At 37.0% G+C, this 26948-nt stretch overlaps 1 protein-coding gene across 1 annotated transcript in view; it reads left to right on the plus strand.

Moving 5' to 3' along the window:
• Positions 1-26948, plus strand: part of GTF2E2 (general transcription factor IIE subunit 2) — a gene marked incomplete at its 5' end in the record, with an annotated part of 66817 nt that overhangs the window by 24295 nt on the left and 15574 nt on the right. The window contains 3 exons of the mRNA XM_079726471.1: positions 1058-1165; positions 2759-2941; positions 10686-10779. Of these exons, the coding sequence (XP_079582597.1) occupies positions 1058-1165; positions 2759-2941; positions 10686-10779 (385 nt within the window). The remainder of the gene's footprint in view (positions 1-1057; positions 1166-2758; positions 2942-10685; positions 10780-26948) is intronic.

Genomic DNA, 26948 nt, shown 5'->3' on the forward strand with positions numbered 1-26948 from the left:
TAGTTTTTTCAAATACAACTTAGTGTTGTTAATAGTTCTAATAGTACGTCTTAATACAACTAACGTTTCTAATTTTTCTTTTACAACAATGCTGCTTTTCTACATTGTGGTTTATCTGTAAGGTAAATTCCTAGAAGCCGACTTGCTGGGTCGGGGGTTTCAATGCATTTATATTGCCGAATTCCCTCTGTAGGAGTTGTATCAATTTGCATTCTTACCAGCAGTGTGTGAGAGGGCCTGTTTCCTTACAGCCTCACCAATAGAGTTGTCAAACATGGAATTTTGCTGGTGTGATAAGAAATACCTTAGTGGAAGTTGAGTATCTTTTCATATGTCTAAGGTCATTTGTATCTCTTTTTTGTGCTTTTTGTGTTCCTGTCATTGGGTCATTTTCTTGTTAGGTTTTTGGACCTGTTGAAATATTAGGAAGGCTAACTCTTTGTGATACAAATTGCACATTTTTTTTCTCAGTTTGTCATTTGATTTTATATAGCTACAAGTTTGAACTTGGTTCTGTCTGATTTTATAGTCCATTCTCTTCATCACTATAATTGTACTGCCTTAAATAATACACATTCTGCATTCCTGAAAAGATTAATTTACTGGTAACTATTATTTAATGAATCTAGCATTTTACCTTTTTTTTTTTTTTTTTTTTTTTTTGCGGTATGCGGGCCTCTCACTGTTGTGACCTCTCCCGCTGTGGGGCACAGGCTCCGGACGCGCAGGCTCAGCGGCCATGGCTCACGGGCCCAGCCATTCCACGGCATGTGGGATCTTCCTGTACCGGGGCACGAACCCGTGTCCCCTGCATCGGCAGGTGGACTCTCACCCACTGTGCCACCAGGGAAGCCCGCATCTAGCATTTTAAAACTGTCTTCCAGGGAATTCCCTCGCAGCCCAGTGGTTAAGACTCTGTGCTTTCACTGCTGAGGGCCTGGGTTCAATCCCTGGTCAGGGAACTAAAATCCCACAAGTTGCACAGCGTTTTCCCCAGCCCCCCCCCCCAAATCATTAAAAAAGCCTGTCTTCTAATAACAGTTTCTTACTGCAATAGACACGGCATCAGCGAGGAGATACACATCCTCTTACTTTAGAAGAAATTTTGGATGAAACACAACATTTAGATATTGGACTCAAGCAGAAACAATGGCTAATGACTGAGGTAAGAATAAGCTTAAGTTACTGTAAAAAAAAAAAAAATTTTGCTGTAACTAGGGTTTTCATATACTGAGATATGATAATTTTTGCTTTTTCTTAAAAGAATTGGTATAGGGTTTTTCTTTAAACATACACATTTTGAGATTGACTTATTTTCATATAACCTTGTGTATCTATTTAAAAATGTCAAAGACTTTAGCATAAAAGAAAGAAGTCAGTCATTGTACCAATTTTTAACTTTTTACAGAATAATTTATGCTTATTTTGAATTGCTAAATTTATAATGTACATGTTGGCAAGTTGTATTGTTTTTATGTTTTAGGACATTTAAAGCATGAGGTATTATAGGGAAAGCAAGATATTTTGTTAAGCAAGATACTTGTTATACCGCTACTGCTATTATGATTTGATAGTGACGTTACTGCCTCTAGCAGATTACTTGGAAAAATAATCATGAACATTGTATATATGTTCCACACAACATTGGAAGAAAAGGAATCCCCAGCCATCAGTGACCATGCTAATTTGGAAATGAGTAGCACTTTAAAAATTGAGATATTTGTCTCTTTTCTGTTTAAGTATGAAATGACAATTTAATAAGACATCTTTCTAGGACCAGTGCTGATTCTAAAGACCAAATGTAAACTTCCTAAAATAGAATTTAATTTATTTTATCGAGCATATATTGTTCTTGATTTTAATAATGTAAAATGAACCAGTTAGTATCATTGTAGCTCATTATATTAGTGATATACCAATAGTGGTAATCCACATTTAAATTTTGATGCTTTACCTAATCTTGAAATTTCATGGACTACCCACATTAGGTAAAGTTTATTTTAATTACTATTCTATTCTCCCTCCTTTCTTCTTTCTGTGTTTCTTCTCTTTATCCTTTCAGGATCAGGCTGGCAGCTGTAGAAGAAAATTAATAGGGTTGCTCTGTCTTGAAGGGCTTTCCTTCTGATACTAGCTATACAACAGGACTGACTAGAAACATAATTATATTCAGTAATTTCTGCATTCTTACTCAGTTTCAATCTCAGCTGACAACGTTATAGGTAAATTTCTTATACGCACTAGTCTGGTCCTTTTCAGTTCCTTCCACAGCGGCTAGTGCCATTTGATAGCATGTGGAGCAGACTGACTATTGGTATTTTCATCCCAGGGTAATGTTTCTCACATTATAATCCCGGTATGTGATAAACTATACATTGAGGGTGGGGTAGGCAGTACCCATTTCACTTTGTCTAGTGATGTTAATAGGTGTTTTATTGATCCTTACCTCTTTTGTCTTCCGAAACAATACGGGTACAGCCTTCTTCAAAGCAGTTGTAATAAAGTGGTTTCTTTCTCATCCAAAGAATCTATATAAATAATAAACAGTTTCTTTTATAAAAAATGAGCACCATGCTGGTCTCTGCCTGTTGTTTTGGATCCTGGATGTCCGGTATTTTAGATCTTTTGATATCCACAGGATACTTCTAGTTTGCCACTGTAATAGGAGTATTGTGGTTTTTTAATAATTGGTAGAACTAAATAATGTATATATGGTATTTCCTTTTGTTAATATGTCCAAATTGTGTCACTCTTACAGGCATTAGTCAATAATCCCAAAATTGAAGTAGTAGATGGAAAGTATGCCTTCAAGCCCAAGTACAACTTGAAAGATAAGAAGGCCCTCCTTCGGCTTTTAGATAAGCATGACCAGCGAGGCTTAGGAGGAATTCTTTTAGAAGACATTGAGGAAGGACTGCCCAATTCCCAGAAAGCTGTCAAGGTAATAACCTCTCTTTTCTTTCTATGCCTTCATATAATTTGAATTATAATAATATCTTTTGGTTTTAAAAAATATCATGACTTAAAAAAAAGTTATTTTTAAAACTTCCTCCATCCTATATACTTGGGGTTGTTACGAGCCAATTAAAGATTTGAAATTTGTGTTTTGTGCTGTAGAGCAGGACAGAGCATAACCATTTTTGTGGAACTTTGACAGCTCCCTTTTGTGTTGTTGTGTATGACTGATTCTTCAAAATATTTCTGGAAAGATTTCCTCAGAGACATTAGTCTTTTTCTTGTAAGTTGTTATGTTTGTATTTAAGAACTCCTTCAACAACCCTTGTGCACATTGCTAACCTGAGGGAATCAGAGGCATTAAAACACAAGAACATTTATAATTTGGTTGTTTCGAATTCCTAAAGGGGCTATCAGTAAAAGTGATAGAGTTTACATTTCCTGTTTAAATTTTCAACTCTCTTGGGAAAGCTGCGAGTCTCTGTTATTCAAAATTGCTAACGATTGATGCTAACCTGTAAGCAGGTTCATTCTTTTTGCTACCTGTGGAGAAAACTTGCTTCTTTCTCTACTTCTTGGTAATTCAGTTACACACGTTAGCCTTTTTGGTATTGTCCCACAAGTCCCTTAGGCTGTGTGTGTGTGCGTGCACACGCGTGCTTTTGGACTTTGTTGTTGTATTGATCTGTTGTTAATTGTACTGACTTTTTTACCTCAAATTTGTTATTAAGCCCAATTGGTTAATTATTTATAGATTGTATTTTCAGTTCTAGACCTTGCTTTTTTTTTTTTTTAACAATCCCCTCAAGAGAGGTTTTTTTTTTTTTTTTTTTTTTTTTTTTTTTTTTTTTTTTTTTTTTTTGTGGTATGCGGGCCTCTCACTGTTGTGGCCTCTCCCGTTGCGGAGCACAGGCTCCGGATGCGCAGGCTCAGCAGCCATGGCTCACGGGCCCAGCCGCTCCGCGGCATATGGGATCCTCCCAGACCGGGGCACGAACCCGTATCCCCTGCATCGGCAGGCGGACTCTCAACCACTGCGCCACCAGGGAGGCCCTTTTTTTTTTTTTTTAATCTTTATTTATTTGGCTGCGCCGGGGTCTTAGTTGTGGCATGTGGGATCTAGTTCCCTGACCAGGGATTGAGTGCGGAGTCTTAACCACTGGACCACCAGGGAAGTTCCATCTAGACTTTTCTTTTTATTCTTTCTTAGGTTTCTGTTTCTTTTCTGAGATTTTGTTTTTTGTTTTTTTTCCATTCATTACAAGCATATTTTAACATTACATCCTGTGTGTAATTTCTTGTAGCTGCTTTAAAATTCTCCTCTTCTAATTTCAAGAGCTGGGTCATCTTGGGGATGGTCTGCTCTGAGACTTTGTCTCTTGATTACGGGTCATGTTTTCTTTCTTCATATACCTAATTTCTGTTGAGTCTTGAACACTGAATTATATGGCTCAGGATTCTGTTATATTCCTCCAAAGAGTGTTTTTGTTTGTTTATTTTGTTTTTAAGTGGGCATTTGTCTTGACTAGAGTCAAACGTCAAACTTTGTATTCTCTGTGGTGGATGGCATACGACACATCTGTTTTGTTCTTTTAGCTCTATTCTTTTTAAAATGTCTTGTCCAGAGATTAGTATAGTAGTTTTCTTCCGGTGGGCTGGTCCCTTAGGAGCTACTTGCCCATTACCAGATGAAGAACCCTTTTTAAGATTTTCACTTAAGTGACTAAACTTAACCTGCACAAATATTGCAAATAATATGTGACCAAAGTTGATAAACGGTGCACATTATAGCATGGTGAAAGGTAGAACTACTGAATCCTAGCTTAACAGTTGGGAGTGCTAGGTACATTTCCTGCTCCATTCTTTTTCCCATTTTGATACAGGCCAGTATTGTTACTCTTTGGTAGGCTTTATATTACATTCTAAAGTAGAATAGTAATGTAAACTGATAATTGCTTTTTCTATTTTAAATAATTTTGTGATGTAAAGTCACATTGTCACCCTATTTTTTTTTTTAACATTTGGCTTCCACTTTTTTTCTTTTTCTTTTTTTTTTTTTGGCTGTGTTGGGTCTTCATTGCTGCACGTGGGCTTTCTCTAGTTGCGGCGAGTGGGGGCTACTCTTCGATGCAGTATGTGGGCTTCTCATTGTGGTGGCTTCTCTTGTTGCAGAGCATGGGCTCTAGGTGTGCAGGCTTCAGTAGTTGTGGCACGTGGGCTCAGTAGTTGTGGCTTGTGGGCTTTAGAACACAGCCTCAGTAGCTGTGGCACACGGGCTTAGTTGCTCTGCAGAATGTGGGATCTTCTCGGACCAGGGATCGAACCTGTGTCCCCTGCGTTGGCAAGTAGATTCTTAACCACTGCACCACCAGGGAAGTCCCTGTTACCCTGTTTTTAATGGCTCTCTTCCTTAAGAAGTAGAGCTGAAAAGGGGTCATGAAAAGCACACAGTCTGTCATTTGCAAGAAGTATTATTTCTAAATTGTTCGAAACCCCAAGTTTTAAAAAATCCTCACATTTTAAATATGTGAAGATGTGTTCTAAGTAATTCCTCAAGGGAGAAGTTTGGCCTAATTAAGTTAAATCCCTTCTGTGTTGTTTCCTTTTCTTCAGTTCTTGGTGGAGATAGAAGATAACTTTTACTGTCATTTTGTTGACCATATAGTGTTTTGAAGAAATGTACTAGCAAGAAACAAAAAGGACTGTGCAAAAGCAAGAAAACAAGACAATGAGAAAAACCAGTGACTGTTCCAGATTATTCATCTCTCAGTAGTTGTTTTTTGGGGGTTTTCTAATAATTAAATTAACTGCCAGAATAATTCTAATAACTCTGTTTGTGATATGGTTTAATTTTAAGATGGTGTATTGAATCAACTAAGGGTTTTTTTTAATTAAAAATTCTTTTTAATTGTAAAAAATTATCATAGTAAGTCTGGTTAAATGTGTCACATACATAGTTATCAAAAAATTTATTTTGTGATAAGAACTTTTAAGATCTGCTCTCTTAGGAACTTTCAAATATGCAATACAGTATTATTAACTATAGTCATCATAATGTATAGTACATCTCTATGACTTATTTTACAAGTGGAAGTTTGTACCTTTTGACCCCTTTCTTGCATTTTGCCCACCCCTTGACCCACTCACTGCCTCTTGGAACCACCAATCTGTTCTCTGTATCTGTAAGCTCATATATATATATATATATATATATATATATATATATATTTTAAGATTTCACATATAAGTGAGATCATACAGTATTTGTCTTTCTCAGTCTGACCTACTTGACTTAGCATAATGCCCTCAAGGTCCATCCATGTTGTCGCAAATGGCAAGATTTCATTCTTTTTTACAGCTGCGTAATATTCCATTGTTTATATATAACACATTTTCTTTATCCATTCATACATCATTGGGCACTTAGGTTGTTTCCATATCTTAGCTAATGTAAATAATGCCGCACTGAACAAGGTGGTGCATATATCTTTTTAAGTTCGTGTTTTCATTTTCTTTGGATAAAAATACCCAGTAGTGGGCTTCCCTGGTGGCGCAGTGGTTGAGAGTCTGCCTGCCGATGCAGGGGACACAGGTTCGTGCCCCGGTCCGGGAAGATCCCACATGCCGCAGAGCGGCTGGGCCCATGAGCCATGGCCGCTGGGCCTGCGCGTCCGGAGCCTGTGCTCTGCAACGGGAGAGGCCACAACAGTGAGAGGCCCGCGTACTGCAAAAAACAAAACAAAACAAAAAACAAACCCAGAAGTGGTATTGCTGAATCATATGGTAGTTTTATTTTTAATTTTTTGAGGAACCTCCATACTGTTTTCCAAGGTGCCTACATCAGTTTACGTTCACACCAACAGTGCACTAGGGTTCCCTTTTCTCCATATCCTCACCAAGACTCATCATTTCTTGTCTTTTTGGTAATAGCCATACTGACAGGTGTGAGGTGATAATCTTGTTGTGGTTTTCATTTGCATCTTCCTGATGATTAGTGATGTTGAGCATCTTTTCATGTACCTGCTGACCATCTGTGTGTCTTCTTCAGAAAAACATCTATTCAAATCTTCTGCCCAATTTTTAATAGCGTAGGGTTTTTTGTTTTTTTGCTGTTGAGTTCCATGAGTTCTTTATATATTTTGGATGTTAACCCCATATCAGATATATGATTTGTAAATATTTTCTCCCACTTAGTCGGTTGCCTTTTCATTTTGTTGATGTTTCCTTTGCTGTGCAGAAGCTTTTTAGTATAATGTGATCCCACCTGTTTATTTTTGCTTTTGTTGCTTTTGCTTTTGATGTCAAATCTGAAACGGTGCCAAGATGAATGTCAAGGAGCTTATTGCCTGTGTTTTCTTACAGGAGTCTTATGGTTTCAGGTCTTACATTCAGGTCTTTAATCCATTTTGAAATAATTTTTGCATATGGTGTGAGATAATGGTCCAGTTTCATTCTTTTGCATGTGGTTGCCCAGTTTTCCCAGCACCATTTATTGAGAGACTATCCTTTCCCTATTGTATATTCTTAGCACCTTTGTCGTAAATTAATTCACCATATATGCATAGGTTTATTTCTGGGTTCTCTGTTCTGTCCCATTGATCTATGTGTCTGTTTTTATGCCAGTACCATACTGTTTCAATTACTATACCTTTGTAGTATAGGCAGTGTGATGCTTTCAGCTTTGTTCTTTTTCAAGATTGCTTTGGCTGACAGGATCTTTTGTGGTTCCATATAAATTTTAGCATTGTTCTATTTCTGTGAAAAATGCCATTGGAATTTTGATAGGGATTGCATTGAATCTATATTTTGCTTTGGGTAGTATAGACATTTTGACAATATCTCTTCCAATCCATGAGTACAGAATATCTTTCCATTTTTTGTGTCTTCTTCAGTTTCTTTCATCATTGTCTTATAGTTTTTAGTGTAGACATTATTTATCTCCTTGGTGAAATTTATTTCTAGGTATCTTATTCTTTTTGATGCAATTGTAAAAGGGATTGTTAATTTCTCTTTCTGATAGTTATTAGTGCATAGAAACTCAAAATTTTTGTATATTGATTTTTTTTTTTTTTTTTTTTTTTTTTGCGGTACGCGGGCCTCCCACTGTTGTGGCCTCTCCCGTTGTGGAGCACAGGCTCCAGACGCACAGGCTCAGCAGCCATGGCTCACGGGCCCAGCCGCTCCGTGGTATGTGGGATCTTCCTGGACCGGGGCACGAACCCACGTCCCCTGCATCGGCAGGCGGACTCCCAACCACTGCGCCACCAGGGAAGCCCCCTATATTGATTTTTGTATCCTGCAACTTTACTGAATTCATTATTCTAATAGTTTTTTGGTGAAGCCTTTAGGGAGATACATAAAATCCAGTTTGCAGAAAGTAAGATTTTTATTTCTTCCTTTCCAATTTGTATGCCTTTTATTTCTTTTTCTTGCCTAATTGCTCTGGTTAGGACTCCAATACTATGTTGAGTAAAAGTGGCAGAGTAGACATCCTTGTCTTGTTCCTGATTTTAGAGGCAATGCTTTCAGTCTTTCACTGTTGAATTTGATGTAAGCTGTGGGCTTGTCATATATGGCCTTTATTATGTTGAGGTATGTTACCTTGGTATCCGCATTGTGGAGAGTTATCATAAGTGGATGTTGAATTTTGCCAAATGCTTTTTCTGCATTTACTGAAATGATCATATGATTTTTATCTTTCGTTTTGTTAATGTGCTGTATCACATTGATTGATTTGCAGATATTGAACCATCCTTGCATGCCTGGAATAAATCCCACTTGATTGTGGTGTGTGATTCTTTTAATGTATTGTTGAATTTGGTGTGTTGACTATTTTGTTGAGGATTTTTTGCATCTATGTTCATCAGGGATATTGGCCTGTAATTTTCTTTTCTTGTAGCATACTTTATCTGGTTTTGGTATCAGGGTAATGCTGGCCTCGAAAAATGAGTCTGATGAACTGCTTCAGTTTTTTGGATGAGTTTGAGAAGGATTGATATTCTTCTTTGTTCAGTAGAGTTCACTAGTGAAGTTATCTGGTCCTGGACTTTTGTTTGTTCGGAGATTTTTGATTACTTATTCAATTTCTTTATTAGTAACTGATCTGTTCAGAATTCCTATTTCTTCATGATTCAGTCTTGATAGCTTATATGTTTCTAGAAATTCATCCATTTCCTCTAGGTTGTCCAGTTTTGTTGGTGTACGTTCATAGTAGTCTCTTATGATTCTTTGTATTCTGTGGTATTATTTGTAATGCCTCTCATTTCATTTCTGATTTAATTGAGTTTTCTGTCCTTTTTTCTTGGTTAGTTGAGCTAAAGGTTTGTCAATTTTGTTTATCTTTTCAAAGAACCAGCTCATAGTTTCATTACTCTTTTCTGTTGTCTTTTTAGTCTCTATTTAAATTTATTTCCACTCTAATCTTTGTTAGTTCCTTCCTTCTACTAACTTCACGCTTCATTTGTTCTTTTTCTGGTCCTTGAGGTGTAAGTTTAGGTTATCTGATATTTTTCTTGTTTTTCGATGTAGGCATTTATACCTATGAACTTTCTCTTAGAATTGCTTTTTTTTTTTTTTAACCTCATAAATTTTGGTATGTTGTATTTCCATTTTCATTTTTTTCAAGGTATGTTTAAATTTCTTCTTTGACCCAGTGATTAGCAGCATATTGCTTAATTTCTGCATATTGCTTAATCTCTGCATATTTGTGCATTTTCCATCTTCTTATAATTGATTTTTAGTTTTACATACCATTGTGGTCAGAAAAGGTGCTTGATGTGATTTGTTAAGACTTGTTTTGTGGCTTAACATATTAACTATCCTGGAGAATGTCAAGTGTGTACTTGAGAATAATGTGTATTCTATTGCTTTTGGATGGAATGTTCTTTATATATCTGTTAAGTCCATGTAGTTCACACATTGATGTCTAAGGCTGAGATTATTGTCATCTAAAGGTTCATAGATTGAGACTTTATTTCTGTGATGAATTTCACCGTCATCATTATAGTCCAGATTACTGCTATCAGGCTTTTTGCATTCTTGTTCTCATTAATTAATAGTAATGAAATATCTTATATCAATTTTCTTGTCATTGCTAGAGTAGTAGAAAATGAAAACTTTTTAATTGTCAGCTGTACTCAGTGAAAGCTAAAAGATAGTAAAGACTACTCAAGTCTTTTATATTTTCTTTAAAGATGATGCAGTATTTTGGGCAGTGCAGTGAGAAAACTGAAGGATGGCTATTTATCTCATAGTTGCACACACATTTTTAGGTGATTTAATCATTCATCCATTTTCTTACTGTTCTAGCTTTTCAAAGCATAATTGGAAATGATAGATGGATAATGATGAGTAACAAAATATTTCAAGGTAAAGGAAAAGTAAGAACAATGAGGTTCCACAGTTTTTCTCACAGATTAATGAAAGGGTCCGGTAGACCCAAATTGTAATTGCAACATAGATTGAATTTTTTTCTATTTAAAACAATTTTTTTTTCTTTATGTACTTTGGATGATCTCTAAGAATAAAAGTCTCAAAATATCAATTCTTAAAAATAGAACTACTCAAGAAAGAAACTCAAGAATTAAAATTTGGTCTAGTGGACCCTAATGGTATACTGAGGGTTAAAGGAAGTGGGAGTCCTTTGTTGTTTTAAAAAAAAAAATTTTTTTTTCTTTTTCCTTGGGTGATGTAATTTGGAGTTAACTGAAAATTTTTTCTTTATCTTTAAGGCTTTAGGGGACCAGATACTATTTGTAAACCGTCCTGATAAGAAGAAAATTCTTTTCTTCAATGATAAGAGCTGTCAGTTTTCTGTGGATGAAGGTGAGCCTTTCTGTATACTTTCTTTAATTTGCAGACCTGTTACAAATTTAGGGTGACAGAATTTATAATATTTATAATACAATTATAACTTAAATTTTATAATACTGCTTTTGTAGCATTATCATCTCAACGCTAATAACTTCTATGTCTAATGTATTGTTTCTCACAATGCAGTTTGAAATGTGTAATTTGAAAGATTTTAGGTACAGTCATAGTATAGCAGTTCATGATTTCTTATGCTCATAGCTCAGCTGTACCAAACAGGAGTTTATTTCTTTATTTCTGTTGTTTTACAAATATTACTTCATATCTTGATATGAAAGCTTGTTTCAGGATGGGAAAAAGAATAAACTTTTTGTGGAGACTGATATTCTCTTAAATAACTTAGAATTTTTTGATTATCAAATTGGATAAGAAAGGAGATTTTTCTTTCTGGCAATTTTAGAGTTGTATGCTATGCTATATGTTGTCTTGTACTAAATGTGTGATACTTATATTTTGGATTTTAGTTTAAAATATTTCATCAATATTTTCAAGTAAAATAGTAATTAAACAAGGGTTTAGTCACAGGAAATTTCTTTTCTATACAAGTAGATATTCTCATGTAAGCAAATATGTTTTACTCTAAATTTGTATTAATTTTGAAGTTTTATCAAAAGGCAAGAAAAGGATTGAATGTCATTTTAGTTATAAAATTTCAAAAGTGATACAAACTCCCAGCAAAATATTCTAAAAATATAGAGGGACATAGAGTACAATAGTAGTATAGACTGCAAACAGTGAAACTATTGCTGTGTCAACCTGGTAGTCATATTGACTTTTTTTAATGACATTAAATGAAAGAGTTTCTGTTGAATGAGTAATTTTGTATAAGAAGTGCATTTACAAATCTTGTCCCTACAGAGCCCAAACCTGTCTTGATTATGACTTGTAATTTGTACAGTAACCCTAAGGTTTTCTCTTATGTGTTATCTGGCTGTAGATAATCAGGCTTGTGGTGCTGTAGTTTCGTCAACCTAAGGTTACTTAGATGACCATGATTTTTTGTAGGAAATAGAATATTGTATTTTTGTGAAAATCCTTATCAAGAATACCTTGTATTGATACATAGTTGGTTCTCGATAAATGTTTGTTAATTAAATGAAATTTGCAAAGTATTCCGGCTCTTCTATAATGCCATTTCTAATAAATAAGGTAAGCTTCCTGTATGTAAACAAGATAGTAGTCAGTTCCTTCTGTACATTGTAATGATAGGTGCTCATTTAAGAAAGATTTGGCTGAGCAATGTTTGTATTGCCTGAGTCTCTTTTACTTGGAATTTTGGTGTTATGTAAACTTTTATAATTGTCAAATTGATTTCTTCCTTTTAAAAACCATATGGATGGACTTGATCTTTAAGTCCTTCTGAGTTTAAACAAAGAAACAACCGATTCCTTTATTCTTAAGCATAGTTAATCCATTTGAAGAAAATTTTCACAGTATTAAAAAAAAACTTATCACAAGTATCACATGTTCAAATAGTAAGGAAGATCTTACAATAAACAGCAGATGTGCTTTTCCCTTCTCTAATTCTAGTCCCTTTTTTTTTCTGGCAAGTAACTTAACTGGTTTTATTTTAGATTCTTCTGGTGGTTTTTCCCATCTTGCTAAATAATATGCTTATACTGTTATTCCTGTATTTTTTTTAACTTGAAACATCGTCTAATGACTTATTCTTTATCATCTCTCTGGTTCCAACACCTATCTCTCTTTTCTACTTCCCAATATAGTACATCACTATTTTTAGTTTCTCTTTCATTTATCTTGGCACTTTCAACAACGTAAACCTTCTCAGTGGGAATTTTTAGTATTAAGTCTGCTCTCTAGATGGCAGCATAGTGTAGCATATCTGTTCTGGAAGTAGATGTTCAAATTGAGGCAAGTGTTTGATAGGAGAGAGATTGCAGTAGCTCTGTAAGAGTAGCATGAAACTGTAGGATTTCTTGATGGTATTTCATTGGAGAAATTTTAGGAGTACACTTGGATTTAGCAGTAACCCTCACAGTAGTCCTTACACTAAGCCATTGTGATTTTTGTGTGCCTTGTGTGTGCTTTCTGTGGATACTGTTGTTTTAACTTTGGTCAGTGTTTTCCTGTTTATTTTTTTATTTTTTTAAATTTTTTTGTGGTACGTGGGCCTCTCACTGCTGTGCGCTCTCCCATTGTGGAGCACAGGCTCCGGACGCGCAGGCTCAGCGGCCATGGCTCACAGGCCCAGCCGCTCCGCGGCATGTGGGATCCTCCCAGACCGGGGCATGAACCCGTGTCCCCTGCATTGGCAGGCAGACTCTCAACCACTGCGCCACCGGGGAAGCCCCTGTTTGTGTATTTTTTACCTAGAGTTCTGTTCCTTAGTATTACCTGTTTTCATTTGCCATGTTATATGGCCTTTCGCAAGGCTTAACTCTTCCCATCTCCTCATTACTGGGCTATAAAGACAAAATGAGGATTTTCACTTTTTGCCCCTCAGACTATAAAAGTAATCATATATGCTTTTTAGTAAAATCCCACACATCTAGAAATAAGTGCTGCAAATAGTTTAGTGTTTATTTCTCTAGTTTACTTTCTCTATACTACAGGTATTCAGTGGTGCTGTGTGGCTATTTATTTATTTATTTTTAGGATATTATTTATTTATTTATTTTGGTTGTGCCAGGTCTTAGTTGCGGCACACGGGATGTTTGTTGTGGCATGTGGACTTCTTAGTTGCAGCATGCGGGATCTTTAGTTGCAGCATGCCTGGGGAATCTCATTCCCTGATCAGGGATCAAACCTGGGCACGCTGCATTGGGACCGCAGAGTCTTACCCACTGGACCACAGGGGAAGTCCCCCTGTGTGGCTATTTAGTATTCTGTTTTATAGGTGTCTCTGATGCATGGATTTTTAAACACTTAACATTGCTGCAGCAAATATCCTTACAGACCTGATACGGTGGATATATGTATATGTATTTTTTTTTTTTTTTTTTTTTTTTTTTTTTGCGGTACGCGGGCTTCTCACTGCTGTGGCCTCTCCCGTTGCGGAGCACAGGCTCCGGATGCGCAGGCTCAGCGGCCATGGCTCACGGGCCCAGCCGCTCCGCGGCATGTGGGATCTTCCCAGACCGGGGCACGAACCCGCGTCCCCTGCATCGGCAGGCGGACTCGCAACCACTGCGCCACCAGGGAAGCCCTGTATATGTATTTTTTATGTTAATGAAACAGCCATATAAATCAGGAAAATATTGGGAAGGTAAACAATAAATTATTTTTGCATCTTTTAAGGATCTTTACTGCTATTGGTGAAATACATTACTAGATTTCTCAATATTGAACCATCCTTTTAGTCCTAGAATAACCCTTCTTTGGCGCCTGTATTTCTGCGTTCCTTTTACTAATGTATTTAAGGATTTTTGCTGTTTTGTTTTTTTTGTGTGCTTTCTCAGGGTTTGGTATGGGTGTATGCTGGATTCATAAAAAGAGAAGTGCAGATTTATATTTTTAAAATTTATTTCAGTATTTGTAATTCAAGCACATTTATACATACTCAGATATAAATGGAATATAAATGAAATAGCTGTTCACATTTTTATATAGAATTACCATTGAATGTGATAGCTACAAGTGAACTAATGAAGGTGTGATTCATTGGCAACTTATATACTGTAATTGGTGTTTTCCTTAAGTGATAAAGAATTCTTGGTAAAGTTCTAAAAAATAAAAGGTGTAGCTTTTCTGTGATTACAAAGGTTAATCATACTGTATTCATATACATTATACACTTTATATTCTTAGAAAATCAAGTGTGTATTAAAATACTTTGTTTATATACATAAAACAGAATTGGGTTCTAGGCTCAGTTTATTATAAACTGGTATTTATGATTAACCTGTATACTTTCTAATAAAGATAGTTGGGAGGATGCAGGGTTTTTTAGCCTTGGCAGTATTGATATTTGGAGCTGGATAATTTTTTTGGTGTCAGGGTTGTCACAGTGCATTTTGGGATGATTAGCAGCATCCTTTGCTGCTTTAGGTGCCATTAGCATACCTTTCCCCACAGTGTGACACCCAAAAATGTATCCAGACATAACCAGAAGTTCCCTGGGGAGCAGAATTGCCCAGGTTGAGAGTTATATTAAAGGTACAGTTTATGTTTATAAAACAGAAATACTACGATATGTTGTCTTCAAGCTCCTTTTCATGCGTTCCTTCATTCAGCACATTCAGTGATATGAGGGATAGCAAAGTGAATGAGATTTCTGTCCTTGAGCCCAGGTGGAGGGTGGAATGACATGGGTACACATATGGTACAACATGTCATACAACATGTCACTGTGGTGTTCATACAGTGCTGTAGAGACCCTGGGGGTCACAGCCACCCACAGGAACCTCAGGGGTAAGACGCCGTTCTTTTAGTTGAAAGTGTCGGTATTGCGTAAATCACTAATTTTAAAAACAGAGGTTTTTTGTTAATGATTTAAATTATGTGTTTCCAGAGAAGACCTATTGAAAACAGATGCATATCTTTTTTTAATTGATTGATTGATCGATGGATGGATGGATGGCTGTGTTGGGTCTTTGTTGCTGCACACGGGCTTTCTCTGGTTGTGGCAAGCGGGGGCTACTCTTCATTGTGGTGCATGGGCTTCTCACTGAAGTGGCTTCTCTTGTTGCGGAGCACGGGCTCTAGGCACGCGGGCTTCAGTAGTTGTGGCACGCAGGCTCAGTAGTTGTGGCACATGGACTTAGTTGCTCCGCGGCATGTGGGATCTTCCTGGACCAGGGCTTGAACCCGTGTCCTCTGCATTGGCAGGCGGATTCTTAACCACTGCACCACCAGGAAAGCCCACAGATGCATATCTTAACATTTGTCTTCTCACTGTCCACCTGTCTGTCTTTTTTTGTATTTTATTTCTCAAAATAATTACGCTGATCAAGTTATTTGTTTTAGCTCACTAGGTGGCAGTCTTAGCTATAGAGAGGAAATGTTGAGTGGGCAAGCTTTCAGTCACACTGAAGATTCACCCTTCATTCTGTCTGTGATAGAAACAAATGTCCAAAAATGAGATACAGCATAAGTAAGGAGAAAGTCTCTTGTGTAGTAATTAAAAAGAATTAAATGGGTAAGTGAACCCAGAGTAGTTGGACCTAGGTGTGTGTTTTATTTCACAGAGGTATTTATTTTCTTAAATCAGAATCTTATTCATTAGAGGCGGTATAAATGCAGTGGTCAAGAGGATGGTCTGAGTAGTCGATCTGTAGGTTTAAGTCTTGGTTCTGCTCCTTACTAGCTTAGGCAGGATACTGCCTAGTAATACTTAACCCCTCTCTGTCTGAGATTCCTCCTCTATAAAATAGGAACAGTGGTATCTGTACTTCAGTGGCCCTTATGGGGGTTAAATGAGTTAATATAAATAAAAGTGCTTAGAGCTTGGAACGGAACCTGGCACATAGTAAGAATAATAGTATCAGCAGGTTGGCTATTATTAGTAACATTAAAAATATAAAATAGTACCAAAATATTAGGTGTTTTACTCTTACTCATCTGGTTACTTTATTCCGCTATCTGGTTATTAACTCAGTGGATCTGTGGTTTTGCAGTTGGTTAGACAGGTAGCAGAGAAGCGGAGTCAGTTCAGTCGGAATGCTGATGTGTGGCGGTGACATACTGTTAGGTGGTGTTCCTGTACGAAGTCCGATGACAATCTGACTGTCCCCCCATTGCCGGTAACGTGTTCTTTTCTGCCTGGAAGCTTCATCAATTTCAGCTTTATCCTTAGAATCTAGGACTCCTCCCAGTAGCTACTCCCCTGGGGCCCTGATGCTGTTTTAGGTCACTTTTTAATAGCTATGTGGTATTGCAGATAGGGACATACTTTAAAACACTTTTTCTTATGCTCCACAAAGCGAAAGTTAGTGTTTGTTTTATTTTTTTGCTATATGCTATTATAAATAATGCTCAGTCCTTGCACATAAATATATGTACACTTGCTTGGTTATCTCCTTATTGTAGCTTTCTTAAAGTATAATTGGTGGGTCAAAAGACAAGGCATGTTTGAAAAAAATTTCAGTAGCCTGCCTAATGCCCATCCTAAAGTTTGCACCAATTTTGGGGACCAATTTATATGCGAAGGTATCCATTTCTTTACCCTCATTAGATGTTTTTAGTTGACTTTGCCCGCCTCACAGAAAATACAGATTATCTTGATTTTAATTTGTATTTTCTTGTCGTGATTTTTATAAAATTTACACCAGTTTATTTCTGTTTGTACTTCTGTCAGAAAATCTGAGCATTTTCTCTCCCTACAGACATTAACAAGTAATTAAATTTGGGATCTTGTGAGATCCTGTTTCTAAAATTAGGCCCTGCCTTCCAGTGTTCATAACTATTTATGCAGCTGTAATACATTTACACAATAGATGTATTATTTAAATACTGCAACAGCATTGAGCTAAGGAAAGCCATGGATTAAAGTAGAAATGTTTCATTGAAACAAAGACATTGAAGAGTTTTTATTCAGGTATTTTCCTCTGAATACAGCTCAAGTGATGTGTCTTTTAGCAAAAGGAGGTAGTTAAATTTTGTTTTAATGTCCTTTCAATTCTACTGTACTATGAAAATGTATAGTGTTGTGTATTCTTTTTGGTGGTACAGTAACACAGACTGGCTTTCCAGACCATTCCTGTCATATTGCCTCTGTCATTGTGTCATTGTGTCATAAGTGGCCAGAGGTATATAAGCTCTGTACACATCAGGTACAAAGTGAAAGTAGTTTCAGTCTTCAAGGAACTGAAATTTTGCAATGCTGGTCACCCAGAGGTTTGGTAAAAAGTGAACTGAGTGAAGTTTAACACTGAGTGAAAGCTGTTTTTATTTACATGTATTTTTTTCTCCTTTTTTTCATACAGAGAGAAGTACACAGTATAGTTGTTATACAGTTATATCATGTATTACTTATTCTAAATAGTGAATACAATTTTTACACGTTGATACTTAGAATTTAACGTCATATTTAAAATGTCAGAACTGTTGTGCGTAACATAATTCCTTCAGCAGCTATGTAAATCTGACATGTAAATTCCCTGATACGGTGTACATTTTAAAACAATTTTGTGTGCCTTTTTGGAATTGGATGTTTTTGTTGCTGACGTGGAAGTTTGACCTGAAGCTATTTTCTCTCATATGTGCCTGATGTGAACAGAGCTAGCCATGTTAGTCTCATTGTTCTCAAAGCTTGGCTAAGAAGTAGATAGTTGGGGGCTTGTAGCTTTCACTTAGAGAAAGCTGGAGAGAGCACTGTTCCCACTCTTGCAGCAACAACAAACCCTGGGCAGCTGCAAAGTTGCAGTTTTCTTGACTCCATCAGAGAGCTGAGGTTGCAGGGCAACCACCTAACCTGAAATCGAGGGAAAGGCAGGCACCTCCAAGAAAAGGTGGGATGCCAACACTTGTTTACCCGGCACAGGGAACATGAACACTGCTCAGAAGAATTCAGTTAAAATGTTTAATGACCTGCTAAACGCTTAGTGTGGACTAGCAAGCGAGTATAGAGCCCCTGGGGGCCGCAGACACATGGGAGTTCGCACCCACTCACAGGCTCTTCTCCGCAGACTGCCCTCGCTGCTTACAAAGCGGCGGCCAGGGTGGGGGGAACTGGCATTATAGGGCAGGTCTGAAGGAGGGGAGCAGGAGACGCTTCAGGAAAGACGTGAAGCCCGTCTGGCTTCTCCTTCCTCCCTGTCTCCTATGAGACAGAAGCCTTCAACTCCTGTGAGAAGAAAAGAAAGAAAAACCCTCTACCTGGGGGAAGGGAGGAATATATGCTGGGGCCGGAACTTTGGCAGAGGGGGCAGGGCAGGAACACTGAGAAGGCCACCCCCAGACACCTCGGAACGTAGGGCTTGTCTAAGTAAAGCTGAGGCTTAATCGGAATATCAGGGAACTCCCACCCACCCCCATACAGGCTGACAGATTTGGAGTTACAGGGAGCAGTGGAATTCCGTGAGAGTCGCAAGAGCACGGAGGCTGACAGACCATCCAGGGAGCAGCCTAGGGAAGACCTAAGAGAGCAGGTTGAGCAGACACTGAGGACAAACCCTCTGGCAAAGCAGTCTCTACCCTAAACACAAGGTATGGCTAGAGGCATTTGGAGCCTGTGGTGCATTGTGGGTAACCATAGCAGCAACAAATTCCAAACCAAGTTCACATTCTGACAATAGAATGCCTCTACCTCCACACGCTGAAGGCCTAGCAGAAGGAAAGGCGTGCCCATTTCCCAGCACAAAAACTATTTACCTCAGTCTCAGCTGTCCTACAGAGGATATCCTGCTTTCAAAAAAATTCTGAGGCATAGAAAGAAGCAAGGAAAAGCAAAGCACTTCTGAGACAAGGGAATTTACAGAACCAAATTCTTAGGACACAGGTATTGGAACTGTCAGACATGGAATTTAAAATAACACTGGTTGATATGTTAAGACCTCCAGTAGAAAAGGGCAGACAGCATGCATGATCAGGTAGGATATTTCATCAGCGAGATAGACATTATAAGAAAATCAAATGAAAATTCTAGAAATGAAAAGCACAGTAACAGAGACAAGAAAGCTCATTAGTCAACTTGGCATAACCAAGGAAAGAATCTGTAAACTGTAAGATAGGCCAGTACAAATTAAACTGAAATGCAGAGAGACAAATGTGAAGAAATACAGCAGAGCCTCCATTAGCTGTGAGATAACATCAAATGGTCTGAATTTATAATTAAAATCTCAGAAGGAGAAGAGAAAGAGAATAGGAGAGAAGAAATAATGGCTAAGTATTTTGTAAAATTAATGATAGACACCAAATCAGAGTCTAGGAAGCTCAGAGAACATGAGGCAAGATAATCCCCCAAAAGAAACAAATGACAGAAAAAACACCTAAGCATATCATTTTCAAACTGCCAAAAACTGAAGGTGAAGAGAAAATATTGAAGTAGTCAGAGGAAAAAGCTCATTGCAGAGGAAAAAAGAATTACAGCAGACTTGTCATTTGACCCTGTGCAAAACCAAAACACAGTGCAGTGACATCTTTAAAGCACTAAAAGGGAAGAAGTTTTCAACACAGAATTCTGTACCCAGCAAAAGTAATCTTTAAAAAAACGAAGGATAAATACTCTCTCAGAGGAATATTCTCTCAGTATCACAGAAACTGAGAGAATTCACTGTCATCAGACCTGCATTATCAGAAACCCCTTAAGGAAGTTCTTAGGGCAGAGGGTATGTGATACTAGACAGAAACTTGGATCTATAGAAGGAAGTAAGTGTGCTGTAAATGGAATAAATGAAAGTAAATATAAAATTCATGTTTGTCTAATTAAAATTTTTAATTAAAAATTTTTAGTCACTCTGAAAGACAGCTGACTATAATGCAGAAATATTAGACATGAATTTGTGTTTAGAGCATATGTAAAAGTAAAATTTATGACAGTAGCTCAAAGGTCAGGAGGGAATATACTATTATAACATCTTTACATATGATCTGGTATAATTTACTTGAAGTTAGGCTGTGGTTAGCTAAAGATGTGTATTGTAAACCCTAGGACAACCACTGAAACCATTAAAAAAAAAAGTGTAGGGCTTCCCTGGTGGCGCAGTGGTTGAGAGTCCGCCTGCCGATGCAGGGGACACGGGTTCGTGCCCCGGTCCGGGAAGATCCCACATGCCGCGGAGCGGCTGGGCCCGTGAGCCATGGCCGCTGGGCCTGCGCGTCCGGAGCCTGTGCTCCGCAACGGGAGAGGCCACAACAGTGAGAGGCCCGCATACTGCAAAAAAAAAAAAAAAAAAAAAAAGTGTAGTTAACAGTACTGTATTGTATAGTTGAAAGCTGCTAAGAGAGTAGGTTCTCATCACAAGAAAAAAGATTATCACTATGTGAGGTGATTTATATTAACTGAACTTACTGTGGTAATCTTTTCACAATATATACATGTATCAAATCATTGTTATACATCTAAAATTAATATGGTGTTATCTATCAATTACATATAGCTCCGTAAAGAAAACTATAAGTAATAAGACAATAATAGAGAGAAAATGGAATCATAAAAATATATTTAGTTAATCCAGATGAGCACAGGAACAGAAGGAAAAAGGGAGTAGACAAAACAAATAGAAACAGTGAGCAAAATGATAGATTTTATTCCAACCACATTAAGTGATAATTATGTTAAATGTAAGTCATCTAAACATACTAAGACAGATTTTCATCTGTCTAAACATACAAAATCATATACTTTTCACTATAAAATCATCTAAACATACTAACTGAGATAGATGTAAATTGCCTAAACATAATAAGACAGATTTTCAGATTGGATGCAAATGCAAGACCCTAGTATACGCTGTCTATGAGAAACTTTATAAAAGTAAAAGGATATATGGGCTTCCCTGGTGGCGCAGTGGTTGAGAGTCCGCCTGCCGATGCAGGGGACACGGGTTCGTGCCCCGGTCCGGGAAGATCCCACATGCCACGGAGCGGCTAGGCCCGTGAGCCATGGCCGCTGAGCCTGTGCTCCGCAACGGGAGAGGCCACAACAGTGAGAGGCCCGCGTACCCCCCCCCCACACACACACAAAAGTAAAAGGATATAAAATGATGTATCATGCAAACACTAATCAAAAGAAAGCTAGAGTATCAGTATCAGGCAAAGTAGTCTTAAGAACAGAGAAAATTACCAAGGATAAAGAGGAACATTACATAATAATAAAGGGTTCACTTCTCCAAGGATATATAATAGTCCTAAATATATGTATATTTAACAACAGAGCTTTAAAATGCATGAGTTAAAAGTAGATACAGGACTTCCCTGGTAGTCCAGTGGGTGAGACTCCGCACTCCCAATGGAGGGGACCCAGGTTTGATCCCTGGTCGGGGAACTAGGTCCTGCATGCATGCCGCAACTAAAGATCCCACATGCTGCAACTAAGACCTGGCGCAGCCAAAGTAAGTAAATAAATATATTAAAAATACAGCTGTAACTGAAAGGGGAAATAGACAAACCCACAATTAAGATTGAATTTCACAGCACTCCTCTCTCAGTAATGGATTGAACAAATAGATGGAAAATTAGTAAGGATATGAAAGTCTTAAACAATACTATCAACCAACTTGACCTCGTTGACATTTATAAAACAAGACTACCCAAAAACAGAATACATGTTTTCCATTGTACATGGGATATTCGCCAAGACAGATGGTGTTCTAGGCCACAAAACCTTAATGAATTTAAAAGAATTGAAAGCATATAAAAGATGTGCTTGGATCATAATGGAATGAGACTAGAAATCAGAGATATATTTGGAAATGCTCCAAAGTATTTTGAAATTAAATAATACTTTAAAATAACTCATGGTTCAAGGAGGAAATCACAAGGGAAGTAAAAAAGTATGTTGAATTAAATGAAAGTGAAAGCACAAGGTATCAAAATTCATGGGATGCAGCTACAGCAGTGCTTAAAGGGAAATAGAGCATTAAATGCTTACATTAAAAAAGGACATTACATTATGGATATACAACATTTTATTCATCCATTCATCAGTTGATGGGCATTTGAGTTGTTTCTACTTTTTGGCTTTTGTGAATAATGGTACTATGAACATTCATGTACAAGTTTTTGTGTGGAAATAATTTTTCATTTCTCTTAAGTACATACCTAGGAGTGGAATTGCTGGATCATATGGTAATTCCAGTGGCTAACGTTTGAGCAATTGCCATACTGTTTTGCAAAGTGGCTACATCATTTTACATTCCCACCAGCAGTGCCTGAGGGTTCCAATTTCTCCACATCATTGCCAACACTGATTTTAGCTGTCGTACTGGGTGTGAAATGGTATCTTATCGTAGTTTTGATTTACATTTCCCTAATGATGAGTATCTTTTTGCCTAATGGCCATTTGTGTATTGTCTTGTTTTATCTTTAAAATTTTTATTTATTAAAAAAAAGGTTTATTTTTATATTGGAGTATAGTTGATTTACACTGTTAGTTTCAGGTGTACAGCAAAGTGATTGAGTTATACATGTATATTACCTTTTGAGAACTGTCTGATTAACTTCTTTACCTATTACAATGTTTTTATTACAGAATGTTTTTCTGTGCTACACAACACACCCTTGTTGCTTATCTGTTTTATATATAGTAGTTTTTGTATCTCTTAACCCCATCCCCCCAACTTGCCCCACCCCTCTCCTTCCCCCTACTGGTAACCACTAGTGTGCTCTCTATATCTGTGGGTCTGTTTCTGTTTTCTTATATTCATTCGTCTTATTTTTTTAGATTTCACATATAAGTGATATCATACAGTATTTGTCTTTCTCTTTGTCTTACTTCATTTAGCACAATACCCTCCAGGTCCATCCATGTGGTTGCAAATGGCATTATTTCATTCTTTTTACGGCTGAGTAGTATTCCATTGTATATATGTACCACATCTTCTTTACTCATCTGCTAATGGACACTTAGGTTGCTTCCATATCTTGGCTATTGTAAATAGTGCTGCTGTGACTATCGGGGTGCACGTATCTTTTTGAATTAGTGTTTCATTTTCTTTGGATATATACACAGGAGTGGAATTGTTGGGTCACATGGTAGTTATATTTTTAGTTTTTTGAGGAACCTCCATACCGTTTTCCATAGCGGCTGTGCCAAGTTACATTCTCACCAACAGTGTACAAGGGTTCCCTTTTCTCCACGTCCTTAACAACGTTTGGTATTTGTCATCTTTTGATGACAGCCGTTCTGACCGGTGTGAGGTTATATCTTATTGTATTTTTTATTTGTATTTTCCTGATGATTAGAGATGTTGAGCATCTTTTCATGTGCCTGTTGGCCACCTGTATGTCTTCTCTGGAAAAATGTCTATTAAAACTTCTCATTTTTTAATCAGGTTGTTTATTTTTTTGATATTGAGTTGATAGAGTTGTATGAACCATTTATATATTTTGGCTATTAACCCCTTATCTGTCATATTATTTGCAAGTATTTTCTCCCACTTGGTATGTTGTCTTTTCATTTTGTCAGTGGTTTCCTTGGCTGTGCAAAATCTTTTAAGTTTAATTAGGTCTCATTTGTTTATTTTTTATTTACTTTTTTAACATCTTTATTGGAGTATAATTGCTTTACATTGTTGTGTTAATTGCTGCTGTATAACAAAGTGAATCAGGAGGGCAGACAGCAGAAGCAAGAAGAACTACAATCCTGCATCCTGTGGAACAAAAACCACATTCACAGAAAGATAGACAAGATGAAAAGGCAGAGGGCTATGTACCAGATGAAGGAACAAGATAAACCTCCAGAAAAACAACTAAATGAAGTGGAGATAGGAAAACTTCCAGAAAAAGAATTCAGAATAATGATAGTGAAGATGATCCAGGACCTTGGAAAAATAATGGAGGCAAAGATCGAGAAGTTGCAAGAAATGTTTAACAAAGACCTAGAAGAATTAAAGAACAAACACCTAGAAAAATTAAAGAACAAACAAAGATGAACAGTACAATAACTGAAATGAAAAATACATGAGAAGGAATCAATAGCAGAAGAAAGATAAGTGACCTGGAAGACAGAATGGTGGAATTCACTGATGTGGAACAGGATAAAGAAAAAAGAATGAAAAGAAATGAAGACAGCCTGAGAGACCTTTGGGACAACATTAAATGCAACAGCATTCGCATTATAGGGGTCCCAGAAGGAGAAGAGAGAGAGAAAGGACCCAAGAAAATATTTGAAGAGATTATAGTCGAACACTTCCCTAACATGGGAAAGGAAATAGCCACCCAAGTCCTGGAAGCGCAGAGAGGCCCAGGCAGTAGAAACCCAAGGAGAAACACACCGAGACACATAGTAATCAAATTGACAAAAATTAAAGACAAAAATTATATTGAAAACAACAAGGGAAAAATGACAAATAATGTACAAGGGAACTCCCATAATGTTAACAGCTGAGTTCTCAGCAGAAACTCTACAAGCCAGAAAGGAGTGGCATGATATATTTAAAGTGATGAAAGGGAAGAACCTACAACCAAGATTACTCTACCTGGCAAGGATCTCATTCAGATTCGACAAAATCAAAAGCTTTACAGACAAGCAAAAGCTAAGAGAATTCAGCACCACCAAACCAGCTCTACAGCAAATGCTAAAGGAACTCCTCTAAGTGAGAAACACAAGAGAAGAAAAGGACCTACAAAAACAAACCTGTAACAACTAAGAAAATGGTAATAGGAACATACATATCAATGATTATCTTAAATGTGAATGGATTAAGTGCTTCAACCAAAAGACACAGGCTCACTGAATGGATACAAAAGCAAGACCCATATATGAGACCCACTTCAGACCTAGGGACACATATAGACTGAAAGTGAGGGAATGGAAAAAGATATGCCATGCAAACAGAAATCAAAAGAAAGCTGGAGTAGCAATACTCATATCAGATAAAATAGACTTTAAAGAATGTTACAAGAGACAAGGAGGGACACTACATAATGATCAAGGGATCAATCCAAGAAGAAGATATAACAATTATAAATATATATGCACCCAACATAGGAGCGAGTCCCTCAATACATAAGGCAACTGCTAACAGCTATAAAAGAGGAAATCGACAGTAACACAGTAATAGTGGGGGACTTTAACACCTTACTTACACTGATGTACAGATCATCCAAACAGAAAAGTAATAAGGAAACAGAAGCTTTAAATGACACAATAGACCAGATAGATTTAACTGATATTTATAGGACATTCCATCCAAAAACAGCAGAATACACTTTCTCCTAAAGTTCTCATTGAACATTCTCCAGGATAGATCACATCTTGGGTCACAAATCAAGCCTCAGTAAATTTAAGAAAATTGAAATCATATCAAGCATCTTTTCTGACTATAACACTATGAGATTAGAAATGAATTACAGGGAAAAAAACGTAAAAAACACAATCACATGCAGGCTACACAATACGTTAATAAATAACCAAGAGATCACTGAAGAAATCAAAGAGAAAATCAAAACATACCTAGAGACAAATGACAGTAAAAACATGACGATCCAAAACCTATGGGATGCAGCAAAAGCAGTTCTAAGAGGGAAGTTTAGAGCAATACAAGCCTACCTCAAGAAACAAGAAAAATCTCAAACATTCTAACCTTACACCTAAAGGAACTAGAGAAAGAAGAACAAACAAAACCCAAAGTTAGCAGAAGGAAAGAAATCATAAAGATCAGAGCAGAAATAAATGAAATAGAAACAAAGAAAACAGTAGCAAAGATCAATAAAACTAAAACCTGGTTCTTTGAGAAGATAAACAAAATTGATAAACAATTAGCCAGACTCATCAAGAAAAAGAGAGAGAGGACTCAAATCAATAGAATTAGAAATGAAAAAGAAGTTACAACAGACATACAGAAATACAAAGCATCCTAAGAGACTACTACAAGCAACTCGATGCCAATAAAATGGACAACCTGGAAGAAATGGACAAATTCTTAGAAAGGTATAACCTTCCAAGACTGAACCAGGAAGAAATAGAAAATATGAACAGACCAACCACAAGTAATGAAATTGACAATGTGATTAAAAATCTTCCAACAAACAAAAGTCCAGGACCAGATGGCTTCACTGGTGAATTCTATCAAACACTTAGAGAAGAGCTAACACCCATCCTTCTCAAACTCTTCCAAAATATTGCAGAGGAAGGAACACTCCCAAACTCATTCCATGAGGCCACCATCACCCTGATACCAAAACCAGACAAAGATACTACAAAAAAAGAAAATTACCAATATCACTGATGAACTTAGATGCAAAAATCCTCAACAGAATACTAGCAAACAGAATCCAACAACACATTAAAAGGATCATACACTATGATCAAGTGGGATTTATCCCAGGGATGCAAGGATTCTTCAATATATGCAAATCAATCCATGTGATACACCATATTAACAAATTGAAGAATAAAAACCATATGATCATCTCAATAGTTGCAGAAAAAGCTTTTGACAAAATTCAACACCGATTTATGATAAAAACTCTCCAGAAAGTGGGCATAGAGGTAACCTGCCTCAACATATTAGAGGCCACATATGAGAAACCCACAGCAAACATCATTCTCAGTTGTGAAA

Source organism: Hyperoodon ampullatus (assembly GCF_949752795.1).
Source record: "Hyperoodon ampullatus genome assembly, chromosome: 20".
NCBI classification, from domain to species: Eukaryota; Metazoa; Chordata; class Mammalia; order Artiodactyla; family Ziphiidae; genus Hyperoodon; species Hyperoodon ampullatus.